The sequence below is a fragment of the Dipodomys merriami genome, unplaced genomic scaffold (assembly GCF_024711535.1).
Source record: "Dipodomys merriami isolate MVZ:Mamm:240054 unplaced genomic scaffold, mDipMer1.0.p SCAF_6, whole genome shotgun sequence".
NCBI classification, from domain to species: Eukaryota; Metazoa; Chordata; class Mammalia; order Rodentia; family Heteromyidae; genus Dipodomys; species Dipodomys merriami.
In genome coordinates this window covers 49,336,669-49,354,717 of record NW_027206179.1, presented here as the reverse complement: position 1 = coordinate 49,354,717, position 18,049 = coordinate 49,336,669, and the positions used below count along the sequence as shown (strand labels likewise).

At 34.1% G+C, this 18,049-nt stretch overlaps 1 protein-coding gene across 1 annotated transcript in view; it reads right to left on the bottom strand.

Annotated features, from left to right (window-relative positions):
• Window positions 1-18,049, bottom strand: part of Diaph3 (diaphanous related formin 3) — a 450,161-nt gene that overhangs the window by 189,062 nt on the left and 243,050 nt on the right. Inside the window, exon 22 of the mRNA XM_070002884.1 lies at window positions 4,226-4,355. Coding sequence (XP_069858985.1) covers window positions 4,226-4,355 — 130 coding nt within the window. The remainder of the gene's footprint in view (window positions 1-4,225; window positions 4,356-18,049) is intronic.

Genomic DNA, 18,049 nt, shown 5'->3' with positions numbered 1-18,049 from the left:
TGAGTACAAAAGCTCAGGGACAGTGCACAGGTTCAGAGTTCAATGCTGAGGACTGTCAAAAAATGAAAATCAAAGCAATGCAAAGAACAGCAAAGCAAAGCAAAGCAAAGCAAAGAAAAGAAAAGAAAAGCAAAGAAAAGAAAAGAAAAGAAAAGAAAAGAAAAGAAAAGAAAAAGAAAAGAGAAAAGCATATTCCAGTGTAAGAATAGGCTTTAGAACTAGAATGCCTAATCACAATCTGATTAGAAACACAGTAATAATCCAAAAGTATACCTACAGATTCTTATCAAAGTCCTAGTGTTGAAATAAGCTATTAATTACTCACACATCTTTTCCTCAGAAAAAGAGCGCCTATATTTCAAGGAAATTTGTTGTTCCAACTTCTATTCAACATTCAGTTACTTACCAATCCTAATCCCACCTAGAAGCTCCATTTCAAGTTTTCCATTCCCTTCCTTAAAAAACTCTAAAATGCCAGAAATCTCCCTTGAGGAAAAACAATTTATCAGATTTTATGAACCAATCAGTTCAAAATTATTTTTCCTAGCCATAAATTATGTTTTCCTTACTCAGAAAAAATTCTATACCCCTGGATTAGAAAAATTAACATCGTGAAAATGGCAATACTTCCCAAGGCTATCTACAAATTCAACGCAATACCTATCAAAATTCCAACCTCATTCTTCAAGGAAATAGAAGAGGCAATCCAAAAATTCATATGGAACAATAAAAGACCCCGAATAGCAAAAACACTCCTCAATGGAAAGAACACTGCTGGAGGAATATCAATACCAAATTTCAAACTCTACTATAAAGCCATAGTAATCAAAACAGCTTGGTATTGGCATAAGAACAGACCTCAGGACCAATGGAATAGAATTGAAAACCCAGAAATGAACCTACAGACCTATAGCCATCTAATCTTCGATAAGGAAGCTAAAACAATAGAATGGAACAAAGACAGCCTTTTCAGTAAATGGTGCTGGCAAAATTGGTTAACTACATGTAGAAAACTAAAGCTAGGTCCTTATATATCACCCTGCACCAGAATCAACTCCAAATGGATCAAAGACCTTGAAGTCAAAGCAGACACTCTGAAAACATTACAGGATGGAATAGGAGAAACCCTAGGTCTCCTTGGCTCAGGCCGAAATTTTCTGAATAGAGACCCGGAAACACAACAAATCAAAAAAAGGTTGGACAAACGGGATTGCATAAAGTTGCAGAGCTTCTGCAGGGCAAATGACATAGCTAGCAAGATCAATAGAAAGCCCACCGATTGGGAGAAGATCTTTACTAGCCATACAATGGACAAGGGTCTCATATCTAAAATATACTTGGAACTCAAAAAATTAAACCCCCCAACAACAAATCCTCAAAGAAACAACTGCCCAATAAATAAGTGGGCAAAAGACGTAAAGAGAAACTTCTCTGAAGAAGAAAGAAGGATGGCCAATAGACACATGAAGAAATGTTCAACATCTCTAGCCATAAAAGAAATGCAAATCAAAACAACATTGAGATACCACCTCACTCCAGTTAGAATGGCTAAAATCAAGAACTCTAATAACAACAGATGTTGGAGGGGACGTGGACAGAAGGGAACCTTACTGCATTGTTGGTGGGAGTGTAAACTTGTTCAACGACTTTGGAAAGCAGTATGGAGGTTCCTCAAAAGACTCCTCATAGAGCTCCCCTATGACCCAGCAATCCCAATTTTGGGCATTTACCCAAATGTTTACAAACAAGACCACACTAAAGCTACCAGCACAACTATGTTTATTGCAGCATTATTTACCATAGCTAAGATATGGAACCAACCCAGATGCCCCTCAGTAGTTGAATGGATCAAGAAAATGTAGTATATATACACAATGGAATTCTATACCTCCATCAGAAAGAATGACATTGCTCCATTTGTTAGGGAATGAAAAGACTTGGAAAAAAATATATTAAGTGAAGTAAGCCAGGCCCAAAGAAATATAGGTCCCATGGTTTCCCATATTTGCAATATCTAGTATATGTCTGAGTCAAGCAGAAAAGATCAGATAAGGTGATGTTAGAGAAATGAACCCTAAGATATGTATTCAAATATTTTTTTCTTTATGTGATTGTTTCTAACACGTTTATAAGATTATTTCTTTGTTGCTTTGTATGTCCCTCCCCCACAGTATAACTCCTGCTTTCACTGTATTTGATGTTGGCATAATTTGTGGCGGGGAAGGGGCAAAACAAATTGTTTAAATAGGGATACAAGTCGACCCATTGCAACAATTAGATGTACAAGTCGTTATGTCGAAAAACGAACTTTACAACTTGGGGGGGGCAGGGAGGATTGGGTAGGGGGGAAGGAGGAGGATTGGAAGGGATGAAGGGATGGGAAGGGGAAACAAAGGAGGAGGCTACAATGCTTGATAAGAAATATACTCATTATCTTGCCCATGTAATTGTAACCCCTCTGTACAGTATTTTCACAATTAAAAAAAAAAAAAAGAAATGAGATGCAACCAAAAAAAAATTAAAAGGGGTAGGAAATGATGAAAATGACTGAGAAGAAATATTTACTCTAATGTGGCAAAGTATAAAATATCTTCCTTTAAGTAAACAAATTCCAATATTAAGAAGGAAATAAAGAGATTATAAAAATATTGTGACAATATTAACTTCTGGTCAACACAAAAAGAATACATATATAATCATAATTTCAAATTGTTGCCTTTTAAAAAGTCATCATAAACTTGTATATAAGTTGTTTTCATAAAGTCATGGTGTGTGTGTGTGTGTGTGTGTGTGTGTGTGTGTGTGTGTGTGTGTGTGTTTGTGTGTGTGTGTGTGTGTGTGTGTGTGTGTGTGTGTGTGCGCGCCACTCTTGGCATCCTCTTACTAATTGAACTGCACCTTTAAACTGTCTCCTTGCTTTTTTTTTTTTTTTTTTTTGGGTCCAATCATGGGGCCTGAACTCTGGGCCTGGGTGCTGTCCCTCAGCTCTTCAGCTCAAGGCTAGCGCTCTACCACTTGAGCCACAGTGCCACTTCCGGCTTTTTTTCTTTTTGCTTATGTGGTGCTGAGGAATTGAACCCAGGGCCTCATGCATGCAAGGCAAGCACTCTACCCCGAGCCACCTTCCCAGCCCTGTCTCCTTGCTTTTTAATTGGATAATAGACTTTCAATCTCTCTTCTGCCCAGCTTACCTTCCAACCATGATCCTCTAGATCTAAGTCTTCTTTAAAAAACAAAACAAAAAAACACCCTCATGTATTAAAATTTATTTTTTTTAAAATATTACTTTAAATAGTGGCACAAAAACATTTCAATGAAACACGTCAATTTATAAGTATAATAAATCTTGATTAGTATCACCCTCCCATTCCTTCCTTCTATTCTGAGTAGACATAATAGGTATTAGCCATGAGTACATGGTAAAAATTTAAATTTTAAGGTGGTAGAATCTTAAATTTATATTTTAATTACACAATTAATATTCTATTATTTATGATTCTTTACAACCTGATCTAAGCCCAAGAGTAGGTGTTAGAACCAAGTAAAACATTTGGACATTGGGAGGGCTAACTGAAACTCTGGCAATCTAGTCTCTTCTAGGACAATGAGAATGTGTTCTACTGTACTTGCATTTAGAACTTGGACCATTGGAAGCCACTAATTCATGGCTATAAAGTGCTTATGAATGACATGGAATAAAAGGAACATGGATAAGAATGGGGTTAGGAGGCATCCATTAAATTTAAACTACAAAACAGACTATGTATATACACAAAAGCCTCAGTATTTAACCAAATAGATTTTAAGCCTTTAAACACAATAACTCACAAAATATGTAATCTTAGCCAGGCACCTGTGGCTCATATCAGTAATCCCAGCTACTCAGGAGGCTGAGATCTGAGGATGGCAGTTCAAAGCCAGACCAGGCAGGAAAGTACATGAGACTCTTATTTTCTCCAGTAAACTATTAAGAAAAACCCAGAAGTGACACTGTGGCTCAAGTGGCAGAATGCTAACCATGAGCATAGAGAGACTAAGGGACAGAGCCCCAGGACAGGCATACATTAATAAATAAATAAATATCCTAAAAATTTTCCATATTTGAAATGTATTATTCTATACTCTGACAAAGTATTAGCTTTATGAAAACAAAAGCATTATTTTATGCTGATTAGAACAGAAAATCAGAGCAATAAAATATTTTTGGTCCAGTAGAAACACAAACCTTTACTAGCTTTGTCTAAATGCTCCAAATCATCCACAAAATTCAAGATATCAGGGTAATTCTCTTCACAGATTTCTACCAGGAAATGAAGCAATGTGGTTTTCTGATCTGCTGATTTTGTGTCCTTCAGCTAAATGAAGAGAGGGGGAAAAAATCCAACAGTTAAAAGTATTGTAATAATGTATTTATTCATATGTTAATGTTAATACTGTATAAGAAATAAGATAAGAAATAAGATTTGAAATTAACCCTATTACTCCAAATAGGTAAGAAATAAGTTGTGAAATTAGCCCTATTAGTTAAAAAGTTACTCTTACTTTATGTTTGGTCAGCACTTGTAACAGAGAGAAATCACTTCAGTCTAAACAGTGCATGATGTTTTATGGGAAAAATTTATGGTAAAACAACAAGACGTTTTACAAAGTATGTTTGAGTCTTTTTTCTAAATTAAATCTTTTGGTGCACTTTTTTTATCAATTGTATACACATAGAAATTTTAATATTACAGGTATACAGAAGTAATCTTTATGTCCTATATGCATACATGTACTTTATTCATGAGAACCAATAGAATAAATAAAATCACACACACACATACACACTCCAAGCAGTTTTAAATTGCTCATGAATGATCGTCTTTCTCTTGAGAATCCATGCTCACAATTTAGAGGAATAAAAGGATCTTGGGATACACATTTGTGAGTGCTTCACTCAATAAGTCAGTTCAGATTCTCTCCCTAGGAGGTAGGTTGAATCAAATGGGAAAAAAAAAAAAAAAAAGAAACAGACTTGAGAACATTTTTGTTGACCCATTGTTATCTGAAGGGGTCGTTGAATGCAATCACAGGGCATGTGAAAAGGGAAGCATCTCCATAATGAACAGTGAGTGGGTATGGAGGATGCTGGGTAGAAAGAGTTGTAAGAACACAAAGTAGGCTAAGTATGTGTTATGGTGAATGAAAGTGTGCACAGACATAGTGAAACTTCATAAGAATAAAAACAATAACAATGAAGAAACTTAAACATAATTTCAGTTCAAAGATTATCTGTTTGTTTTTTTAATCTATTGCTGGTACTGGGGCTTTGAACTCAAGACCTGGGCACTGTCCCATAGCTTTCCTGCTTAAGATTAGTGCTGTACCACTTGAGCAACAGCTCCACTTCCAGATTTTTGCTGGCTAGTTGGAGATAAGAGTCTTGGAATTTTCTGCTCCAGACAGTTTTGAACTGCAATCCTTAGATCTCAGCCTCCTAGTTTATAAGCATGAGCCATCAATGACTGGTCAGTTATTTTTTCATGTCTAGGACAGACAGCTGAAATTTTTCTCTGTCTTTCAGGTTTACAAATAATGATAAGAAGCCTGATATACAATTTGCCTTATCCCTATATTTCAATCACACTATCATTTTTAAGAGTGAAAGCCAGCTCAAAGGTAGCAGACTTTCACCAGTAAAAAAATTTAGCCTACAGGCTGTTTTCTGCTTTGTTTAAAAGCACCATATAAAACAATCATAGCTATCTGTTTTTTTCCATTACATCAGTAACTGCTTGGGGGTAGCTTCTACTGTACACTCTGAGCACCCCTCTGTGACCACCCTCTACCCTTCTTCATGGTGCTCCTTTTATGAACAACTAAATAAGCAACTTGCATGCAATACAGTACCATCAACTAAGACAAGCACTATCAAATTCCATAATTTGTAAAGCCTGAAAAAAAATTGCCAGAAAGATGTGTACTGGAGCCAAACAATCTGCAACCACAAGGATTATATAAAGGAATCTCTGTAATGAAACCACAAGCAACAGATCAACCTCAATCTTTGTTCATGAGCAACAAGACCTCAGAAGTCAAATTCCAAAAAACATTACAGTTTGTAGCATTTATCAATTTAATAAATAAATAAGTACCAAGATCCAAAAGAGACTGAGGTTTCTCAGAGACACTATAAGGCTAGTTCTAATTTAGGAAAGGAAATGTTATCATAGGCTATTACATTAAAATTATCACCTGATTAGCAAGACATACACTGGTGACAATTTAATATTTAAGAGGATAGCTGTTGAATAGTATATTAGAAGAACTTGCCCATCATTGCAAAATCAGTATTTAATAATTGAGAGAGGACAAATTACTCAATCTTCCAAATGAATTTGAAAATCAACTTAATAAATGGAAAACACAGATGAGAAGCATTTTGTTGAGAAAGGATGGTGTCTTACTGTTTGCAGCTAAGTCTCAGGGCAAAGGTTTTTCATTCATGAGCTAATATTCTAAGGAAAAATTTTGTGATACTGCTAAGGTAGTCTTGTCTGGATTACTCTATTCTTTCCCTCTCTTTCCCAAAACACTTAAAAACTAGAGAATCTTTCTGAGACCAGGAAAGAACACGAAAATAAATTTAGCATGTATTTATTATATATATATACATATGTTTATATACATAGATACATATACTTTTTAAATAAAAACAAGCGCATTCTATTTCTCTTTAAGCATTTATAATCAAAGGCTGAGCTAGAACTAGCTTGGAAGCTAATGTTAACTTTATTGGTATGAAAAACTTAGGTACACTTTGTAATGCTAGCTCTTGGAAAGAAAATTAAACTAAAATATTTGCTTTAAAGTTTTGTTAAGGTTAAATATGCTTTATGCTTGGTAACATTCCTTTTCAATTATTGTCAAGAGATCTGACTGATGAGTAATCATTACTGTTAAATAGAATTTCTTATTCATGTATTGTTTCTTTAAGGTGCATTAAAGTGGCATAAATGTCAAGTAAACAAAAAGATGGATGGAGTCGCTCCAACAACTCTCTTCATTCCAGACAAAATAATGTTAAAAGCAAATTCTGTAATAAATCATGGCCTAGTTGTCAAGTCTGGAGTAAAAGTCCCTTGTAGATACAATGCAAGACTTTGAATTTTTTAAGATATTCAGCACAAATTTGGATGAGATTTTAAAAATATCCCATTGTTTTGGTCATAAGGAAGAAATGTCTTAATATAAAATCCAAATATTTGCTTGATCAGAGCTTAATAATGACAAATCAGTAACTCTCCTCCCAATACATTCCTATAACCTAAATATGTATCAATATAGCATTGATTCTTCAGAACAGCATGATAAAATACCAAAAATGAGGTAACGGTTGCATGAAGAGTCTAGAGCTCCTCTATCTGTAACAGCAATACTAAGGAAGACAGCAGAAATGACTGTTTATTTAGCACTTAATATGAGACAAGAAATAGCCAAATAACGTAGCATAGGTTAAGTGCATAAAATACAACATCTGTTTAATAAAGGAGAGAACAGATTTAAGAGAGATCCTGTAACTTACCCAGGATAATGTATCTCATACTTGGTGGAGTACAATCTGAACCCATTTCTTTATACAGACAAAGCTGTTACATAAAAATAACTATAAAATGCAGTTCTCATACATAAAACTTTTTTTAGTCTAGCTTTTTATTACTTCCCAAAGAAACAAAATTTTGAAAAACACAGTGGACAAAAGTGATACTAAAATAGATTAAAGAGCATTAAAATGGAATTTAAAGTACTAATGTCCTAAAAGCCCTATTTCTAGCCCATAAAGTCTCTAAAAGCAGACAGCTGTGCCTTCTGGTCATTTCTAATTCCACAAGTATAACATTCTTTCTACTATTATATCAACAAAATGAATAAAAAGGTCCCTAAATCATATCATTCAAACAAGTCTTCAGATATTACTAATAGATTAAGGCTAACCAAAGTTATCTCCTCAATGAACTCACAGGGGTTTACTTTAATATCGTAGTTCAAATCTTTGGAAGTTTAAAGTGGATAGCTTATGCATTCAAGAGCATCTCTAAAAATATATTCAAGGTTTCCACAGGAAAATGGGCACAATAGATAAAGCTTTCTGCTATGTGTGTGCATGTTATATGGGTATGTATAATCACTGTGCTGATGAAGATCAAAATAGAAAGATTATCTCTTCAATATAAATGGTGATATTATTAAATAATATGCTTATGCCACTGCTAATGTCATTAGTACCTATCATACTAATGATGAATTCATAATAATTTGAAAGACACAAAACCAATTGGTATCAGGTAACTGGCATAATAATAGAAATATTAGATAAATGAATTATGGTATTCACTGTTTGTCTTTGTATATGTGTGCCTGACTTAATTTTCACTTTAAAGAGTACAAAATTTAAACGACCAAGAATATGCTTATAATATAGACTTCTATATTTGTAATAGATTGGTTTCTAGCATTAGCTCTTCTCTAAATTATATTTTGACATGTTTCTTTCCAGTTTTAATGAGCACAGAAATTTCTATAGGAAAAGTAATTTGGTATTTTAGTAAAACTTAGCTTATTACATTATCTATTATATGCTCAATCGTCTGCTAATTTCTTCCTCATATTGAAAATGGGCCAATGTTCTGTATAAAAAGGACTATTATTTATCAGTTCCTTTTAATACTTAGAGTTTAGTAAATCTTCCACTAACAATAAGCAAATGGGGAAGAATTGGAATAAACAATTTACAAAGTAAGAAGACGGTGGCTCACGCCTGTAATCCTAACTACTTAAGAGGCTGAGATCTGAGCATCTTGGTTCAAAGCCAGCCTGGGCAGGAAAGTCCGTGAGACTTATCTCCAATAAACCATAGAAAACCGGCAGTGGCGCTGTGGCTCAAGCGGTAGAGCTCTCCCCTTGAGCTGAAGAGCGCAGGGACAGCGCTCTTGAAAGGAAAGAAAGAAAGAAAGAAAGAAAGAAAGAAAGAAAGAAAGAAAGAAAGAAAGAAAGAAAGAAAGAAAGAAAGAAAGAAAGAAAGAAAGAAAGAAAGAAAGAAAGAAAGAAAGAGAGAGAGAGAGAGAGAGAAAGAAAGAGAGAGAGAGAGAGAGAGAAAGAAAGAAAGAAAGAAAGAAAGAAAGAAAGAAAGAAAGAAAGAAAGAAAGAAAGAAAGAAAGAAAGAAAGAAAGAGAAAGAAAGGAAGGAAGGAAGGAAGGAAGGAAGGAAGGAAGGAAGGAAGGAAGGAAGGAAGGAAGGAAGGAAGGAAGGAAGGAAGGAAGGAAGGAAGGAAGGGAGAGAAAGAAAGAGAGAAAGAAAGAAAGAGAAAGAAAGGAAGGAAGGAAGGAAGGAAGGAAGGAAGGAAGGAAGGAAGGAAGGAAGGAAGGAAGGGAAAGGAAGGAAGGAAGGAAGGAAGGAAGGAAGGGAGAAAGAAAGAGAGAGAAAGAAAGAAAGAGAGAAAGAAAGAGAGAGAGAGAAAGAGAGAGAGAGAGAAAGAGAGAGAGAGAAAGAGAGAAAGAGAGAGAAAGAAAGAAAGAGAGAGAGAGAGAGAAAGAGAGAGAAAGGAAGGAAGGAAAGAAAGAAAGAAAGAAAAAAGGAAAGAAAGAAATAAAGAAAGAAAGGGGGAGGGGAGGGAGGGACAGGGAGGGAAGGAAGGAAGGAAGGAAGGAAGGTGAAAATAGAAACATTCAGCAAAATACGAAGTTGTTGGATGATCAAAATTTATCAAATGATAAGATATATGTCACCAACTACATTGGCTCCACCAAGGAGAAACGCTAATCCCACTAAATGAAGGCCTAGATGCAGTAAGAGTTGTGCTCTCCAATGCTATGAAGGCATAGGCAAAATAGGAATATCCCTCAGAAAGAATCTTAGTAATGTGTGTCAAAAATTACAATAAAAATATTTTTATTGGGTTTAATTTGAGAGAATTCACTGGAGTCCAATATTGTCCAAACAAAGCTATATAACTAAAATACGACTTCAAAGTCTTAAGTGAATAATAATTGCAACAATGCTTAGAATGTGAATCTGGAGCAGTAGAAACAGATTAATACAAACTTCTAATTCTACAAATTAGAACATTTATTTTAAATGGGTTTTTTTGCTTTTAAAATATACAAAGTTTTAGAACAAAGGTCCCACATACCTTTCCTTCCATATACCCAAATTCTCTATCAACATTTTGCATTAGTGTGGTACAGTTCTTTAACACAATATGAGCAGACTATATTGTTAACTAGACTCCAGTTTTAATTGTGATCAAATCTTTCTGTTCTATTATTCTATATTCTGACAAACAAAAAGAATAACATGTCTATCACTGCACTGGATGGATCTAATTAAATTGTGTATCCATTATAACACTACACTGTAACAGTAGTGTCTCCATCTCCAAGAAACTGTGCCCTACCTATTCATTCTTCATTCTTCCTTCTCCTTGGAATGCTTGGTCTATATAATTTTGTGTTTACGCAATATCACATATTTGGAATCATATGGTATAAATACCTTAATTCTGGTTTGTTTCACTTAGCAATGATTTAATCTTGTCTCATTTTTTAAGAGATCCCTTAAATCTTAAATAACATTCCATTGTACAGCCTATCTTGTTCATCTGTACACCTATTAAAGGTTTACCACCACTATGAAACTTCAACAAAACTACAATCATGAATAAAACTACTATGAGCATATACATGCAAGCTTTTGTGTACATGTTTTCAACCATTTAATTAAATACCAAAGAGTGTGGTCACTATCTGGTTTGTAAAATTTTATGCAGCTTTGCAATCACTAGCTTTCCAAGGGGATGCTACATTTTGCACTGCCACTAGGAATTATAAAGATTCCTATTCCAGATCCTCACATTATGACATCAATGATCTGGTATAATCTATTAAGGTAACTATAGATGGGGCCAATGGCTAATATTTACCTGGCATTTTCTAATTCCCACTACATGTGATGTTGAATGCTACAGGGCTGAGAAAATCTCCACTTCCATTTTCTCTGATTCCTGCCTAAGATTGAGAATTAAATAGCATAAGGCAGATTAATAGGAGGGAGCACAAGTTTCATGTGTCACAGGTGCTCTCTTAAAGAAATGAAGCCCCAAGACAGCAGCTAAAGACAGTTACTCATACATTTCGTTGGACAAATGATAGACAGTTGTAAAGAAGTCACTAAATTATGAGGACAAGCTTAAGTCATGAGTTATCTTGAACAGGTTTGGACAGTATTCTTTCTTATCCAAGTAGAGTATTCTTCACTTGGAAATGTCATTTTCTGGTTTTAAGAAGTGGAACAGAGGTTGTTGTGATCTTTCACACCAGTAGCTTAACAAGTATATTTAACTTGGTCAATATGCCAGAATAACACACTTTAACCCCTTTGGCATTATTTTAACAGCTTACTATCCATTTGGAAGTCTTCTTGAGTGGGGTTTCTGCTTATGTCTGGGTTATTTTTTGTGAAGGGCTGTTTTCATTTAGTTGAATTTTAAGAGTGGTATTATTTTTCAGCCAACATTTTCTTCTATTTTGTGGATTATGCTTTGACTCACTTAAATTTTTCAACAACAAATATTAATGGCACATAGATCATCAAATTTTTCTCTCAGACTATGCTGTTAGTGTGATATTTTAAAAGTTCTTGACAGTCATCTTTAAAGTCGCATGGATTTTCTGCACTTGTGTCCTAAAAAACACAATTTTACATTTTATGGCTAGGGTTCATGATAAATTTTGAGTAAATTCTGTTAAAGACTTAAGGTCTTTGCAAACATTCTTCTTTTTTCTAGTTTGCTTGGTTTTGGCACTTAAATGTTTGTGTTCCTGAATATTTCCTCAGGAATTCTTTGCACCTTTGTCCAAGATCAGTTGACCATGTTTATGGGATACTGTTATTTGGCTCTCTGTTTCTATCCATTTCTCTCTCCTCTCTACCTCTTCTACCTTCCTCTTTCTCAGCCATCTCCACAGCTGCTGCAATACCACAATGTTTAGATGATGGTAGTCTTATACCAAGTCTTAAAGTCTTGAAGTAGTGTCAAAGTTCCAATTTAGATCCTCTTTCTTAGTATTGCTTTTTTGTTATTATTATTTTAATTGTCAAGATAATGTACAGAGGGGTTACTGTAGGTCCTGCCTCTTCATATAAACTTGGAAATCACTGCCAATATTCACAAAACTTGGAAGGACTTTACATGGGACATTGTTGAATCTAAAGGTCAGCTGGAAAAAAATAACATCTTAAAAATATTGGGACTCCATTATTGTACATGAATATTTTGTTAGTTCATTGTTAGATCTTTGTATTTTCCATTTAGGTTTTATAATTTTCCTTATACAGATCTCATATGTGTTTTGTTAGAATAATGGCTATTTTGGGGTTTTAAGGAAGTGGCATATTTTACTTCATATTCCAATTGCTCATAGTGTAGACAAATTCAGTAGATTTTTTTAAAGAACATGTCCTGAAACTTTGTGATATCTATTAGAATTTCTAGGATGTTTACGCTGTCATTTTATTTAGTTTTTGTATAGAGAATATTTCTTCTATGCGCAAACACAATTCCATACCTATAATTTCCTTTTCCTGTCTTACTGCATTAGCTAGGACTTCCAATTACTATGTTAAACAGAAGAGATGAGCAGTGACATCCAATTCTTATTCCTGTTTCTATGAGAACAGTATCCATTCCATCATGGATCATCAAATTTGCAGACACTGAGTTACATAATATTCCTTTAATATCCTTTTAATAATAATAGGATCCCTAAAAATAAGCACCTCTTTTTGATATGGAGAAACAGTACCTCCCTCAATTTTTTTTTGTTATGAGACCACATGAGCCATGCCTACAAATCCAAAGGGTTCACCCATCTATCCTTCCTTCCTTCCTTCCATTGTCCCTCCCTCTGCCTTCCTTCCTTCTTTCCTTTCCTTTCCTTTCCTTCCTTCATTTCCTCCTTATTTCCTTCTTTTGTTTTTCTTATTTCAGATTGCATTTGGTCATATATTACTAGTTTACTAAGGTAGAAAATTACTGACTTTGGATCTTTCTTTTTATGTAACATGTGCACTTGATGCAATAAATTATTTTCATTTCATACAACATCTACTGATATTTGGTAATTTGATTTTAGTAATCATCAGCACTGGGTAACACTAATTTTAAATTAAATATTTGCAGTTCAGGACTGAAGTAAATACAAGAATTGAAAAACTTTACACTTCAAGGACACTAGAATATCTATTTCTGTTCTATCTCAAGTGAAATTTTTCAGGAAAACAAAACAGCAAAAATCTATCGCAACTGGTAATTATTCAGAATTTTTGAAATATCAGTAGATTTGTTATGTATCTCCCAACGCTGGAACTATAATTCAAAGCCACATTTGTATCCACTTCATCATACTCCAAGAAAAAAATATCCCCCAAGTAAAATGCTCACAATCACTATGTATTAATGATATGAAACATGTAGCATGTTTTGCATCTTACTCTAAAAATGCAGAAATAATGAAGCTGTAAAAGAAGAGACTGAAGTAAATGAGACAGGAGGTGGGACTAATCATGGGTGTAGCCTCTGATGGGCAGCAGCCTCCTATAACAGTGGTGTTGAAGTGGTTTCTTCCGAGACTGAGTATTTGGGCAAAAATTAGTTTGACAGAGCAGAAAGCTTGTGATCAAAGACTGTTATCAACGTTGTGATCAAAGATGATAGTACATAGGCCTATGTCTGACAAATTTACTCTTTTAGATTCTATTCAAAGAATAATTTTAATTTACAATGCTTTAAAAATAGGGTAAGGGGCTGGGAAGGTGGCTCAGTGGTAGAGCACTTGCCTTGCATGCCTGAGTCCCTGGGTTCGATTCCTCAGCACCACATAGGCAAAAAGAAAAAAGCCGTAAGTGGCACTGTGGCTCAAGTGGTAGAGCGCTAGCCTTGAGCTGAAGAGCTGAGGGACAGCGCCCAGGCCAGAGTTCAGGCCCCACGACCGGAAAAAAAATAAAAATAGGGTAAAAAGGTGATACAGAAATAATTTCTTTTAAAAAAAGCTAAATAAATCCAGTTAAACACTTCTTGGAAAATGCTATCAACTAAATGTGTCAATGAATAAGTCAAAAGAGGTTAAGCATTCTAAGTAGTTTCACATTGCTTTAGAAACCAGGATCTCTCTGATTTAATTGGATGTATGTAAAATAAGAATGGCATTTGTTATTTGCATATTTTTGGCCCATGACTGCTTTATTTTTAAAGGATGCCAAAGTGTACTTATAAGTTTTTGCCAATCTGATAAAAAAAAAAAGAAAATTCTTGTAAAACACACAATGAGTGCAGATGGAACAAAGGAATGGTTGGCAGAGACCTTTCTTTAAAATAACTTCATAGAATAAAAGGGGTACATAAAAATAAAAATAAAAATTTCACAAAAATTATAAAGTTAGCCAGAATGATTGTAATAGGTATATAAAATAGAAAGCATTCATGAAAAGCAGAAGTAATGTCTCCTGCTTTAGAGACATTAAAATTGTCCCTGTACACAGAGGAGCTTCAACTAGGACTCAGGACAAAGGCCTTCAACTTATTTCCCTCCCACTCTGCATCAGAAATCCACATTCTTCCTCAAATTTTTCATTTTCAGAACAGTGTTCGGACTGGCATGAGAGAAAAGCAGCAGTTTAGGGAAAATGTTTTCTCAACTTATCCATAAGTTGTTTGTGTAGGGTTGTTTAGTTTCCCTTACTTTACATTTGTTGTTTGGTTGGTTCCAAATAATCAATCAGAAATTTTCAATTTTTAATTAATTAAGTATGGTATATGGTATAATATGATTCTCAGTTTAGACTGAGTATTAAAATCACCTAAGGGAGCTAGCTCATTTTAAAATAACACTAATAGGGATCCAAATTCATACATTCTGAATTAATTGAACTCATAAAGTAGCTATGGTATTAGTATTTTTGAAGAAAACTCCAGGGTGCAAATGACTGTGATCTAAGAAATAAGTGTTCATTTTGTAAAAACCACTCATTAAGTTTAGCAGAGATATTAAAACAAGAGGAAATGGAATGTTTTTATTGTAGATTATTACCATCACAGGTTTGGTGAAGTTACTTGGAATAATCTGTGGTTATAAAAGAATTAACTCAGAAGGTAACACAAAAAAACTGTGCATTAGAAAAAAATGTAGAAATAAATCAATCTTGCCTGCCACCCCTCCTCCTCTTTCCACTTGCTTCCCAGCACCCCATTACAGTGGATCTTTTGATGACTTCAACTTTGAGAGGAAGCGTACTAATATTCTGCAGACAACAGTAGATGTTCTACAAGTGACAATATTGGAAAGTTTAAAGTGGGTCAACCGTTACTTGTTTCTACAATTTTCTTAATATTAGCATTTACAAAAATTAGTTATATTTACTATTCTTCAAATTTTGTTTATTTCTTTAATCTACAAAGTTATCTAATTAACTAGGATAAACACCTATATGAATCTATACAAAATGATTTTTAATTACAAATTACTCTTCTCATTAGAGATCAGTAAACCTTAGTATCCATTTGTATACTTGTGAAGATGTGTAACTTTTTGGTCAAAATTATTTTGTATACTTGAATGTGATCCTGAACTTCTGATATCTGAGTCAATATATCCCTTAACTAGAATGCAGATCTACTTGGAGAGGAAAAAAAAATCTCCCCAGAAAGTCCTCCTTAAGAAATACTTCCAACACTAACCAGGTAACGTACTTTTACAGATAATCATTTTAATCAGACAAGTATCTGTCAACTGCGAACTGGATTTCTAAGAATATGGATTCACATTTTAGCAGTAAGTCTCTATATTTGTGTGTATATGTGCATGTGTGTATATATGTATATTTTGCACATATATATGTGTATATATGTGTGTGTGTGTGTGTGTGTGTGTGTGCAAAATTGCAAAGGCCGATTATATAGTTTTCATTCAAAGTACTATCTTTGGAGAATTTCGTGAGTGACAAGTACTCCTCCACTTATATTATTAGGTTTATCCTTTTAAAAAGTCAAGCCATCAGAAAGAAAAGTCATTCACAGCATTTAACCTAAACTAGGAGCAGCATTACTGTCACTGTAAAGTATATTTTATCACGAGGTATATCATGGCATACAACGCCTTTACAAGGCCTTCAATATATATTTTATGGGGTAAGGGAAGAAAGGGATGACTATAGCCAAAAGATTCAAATAAATTGATTTGTCCAGTGTTATTTAAAAGAATACTGCTCAACACATTTGTCTTTGAAAAAAAAATCCATGTGCAAATTTTTGGGGATGTTCACCTTTACCTAAAGAGAAAAATACACTATTTGTAGCAGAAAGTTTCAAGAAAATATTTACACCATACTGTGACCACAAGAAAAATCTCACATCTGTATATCAACTTTAATTCTTACATCCTGTGAAAAAAATTGAAGTTTATCTTATATCATATTTTCCTCTGTATTTATTTGTTGTAAATACTTTAAATCTTTGAGATAAGAGGAAATTAATAATCCATTTCTCTGTTAATTCAGAGAAAATACGGTTAGTTATCCTGATTACAAATGTAAAGAAAACCTAAGATAGCTATAAAATTATACTATTATATACATGGAGCTCAGGATTAATATACTTATTTCTGGGCAATACAACACCAACAATTTAATATAAGTTTCCATGTATTTTTTTTCTTACTTAAGTTTAACTTGTAAAGGTCATTTAACAGTAAGGATTTCAGATAGAGAATGATTAATATCATATAATTACTCAGCATGCTTTTATCAGATTAAAATACTTCCCTGATTTTCTACTGTCAAATAAATATGGAATTCCTTTGTAGGGGATTATCAACAAACCAAATGCTTTATATGCAGTGTGAAAAATTCAATCACAATTGTCAAAGATCAAGCTGGGTACTTCTGATAACAAACACGATGAGATATCTTGTTCAAAATATTCTTTCAACTTGACGTGTAGTCTAATAAAAATATGAGCTTGTAGTATTTATTTTGTTTCTGGCACAACAGAAGGCTCCTACAAGAGATGATCAAAATACCCAGTATCATTGAATAAAAATATAGTCAGCTCTTTATATGGAGACAGATTAACTGATTTGTAAAGGAATAACAGCATGTATTGCATTTGTATAGAAATTTTAAATTACTATGCATCAGCAGTGGTATCTCAATGAGAATAATTCTATTTTCAACTACAAAATAAATATGGCAGTCTACACTGTGTATATTGCAACAAGTTCATTCATTCAGTAGCTATGTATTGAGTATTTATTTACTATGTAACAAGCACTATTTTAAGCTATTCTACCTCATTAATCAGACTCAGACTTCTGTCAACAGCTCTCTGAAGTGAAGGCATGAAATAGGGCAAGCAGCCAACTTTGGTGGGCAACTATATTTCCATAATGTAAAACTAAAGTGAAACAGACACTTTTGATAGGAAATAACCCCTTGTAGATTTCAGGTGTGCACTTAGCTTCACCCACACCTTATTCCTCATCTTCCTTTTGACTCCTTAGTTTTCTCAGGGAAAGGTTAGACTTGGAAGTCTAACTTACCTCCTCCTTCAGACTCTCTGTAATAATCACCCACGAGCAAGTCCCCAAATGTTGAATTTGCATATTTCTCTCCATCTTCTCTAGCATCCTATCACAAATGTCACTACTACACTTTACCTTGAGACTCCATCACCTCAAAATGCAGAGATTGTTACACGGTACACATACAAACGTTTACTAAAGTATTGCACAGGGAAGCTTAAAAAAGATCTCCTTTAGGTAAACAGAGGAAGAAAACATCATCAAATTCTGATCTAATTCCCTTTCGAGCCATCACTTCACACATGTAAGCAGCTATACCAACCTATCAGTTGGCTAAACTAGAAATAGAAATTATAGTTGATACTTCACTCTTTCCTTCACTTTCAAGACTATCTTCCATATTTATCTTCTAACATCAATTTCCTCTCACACTCCTCATC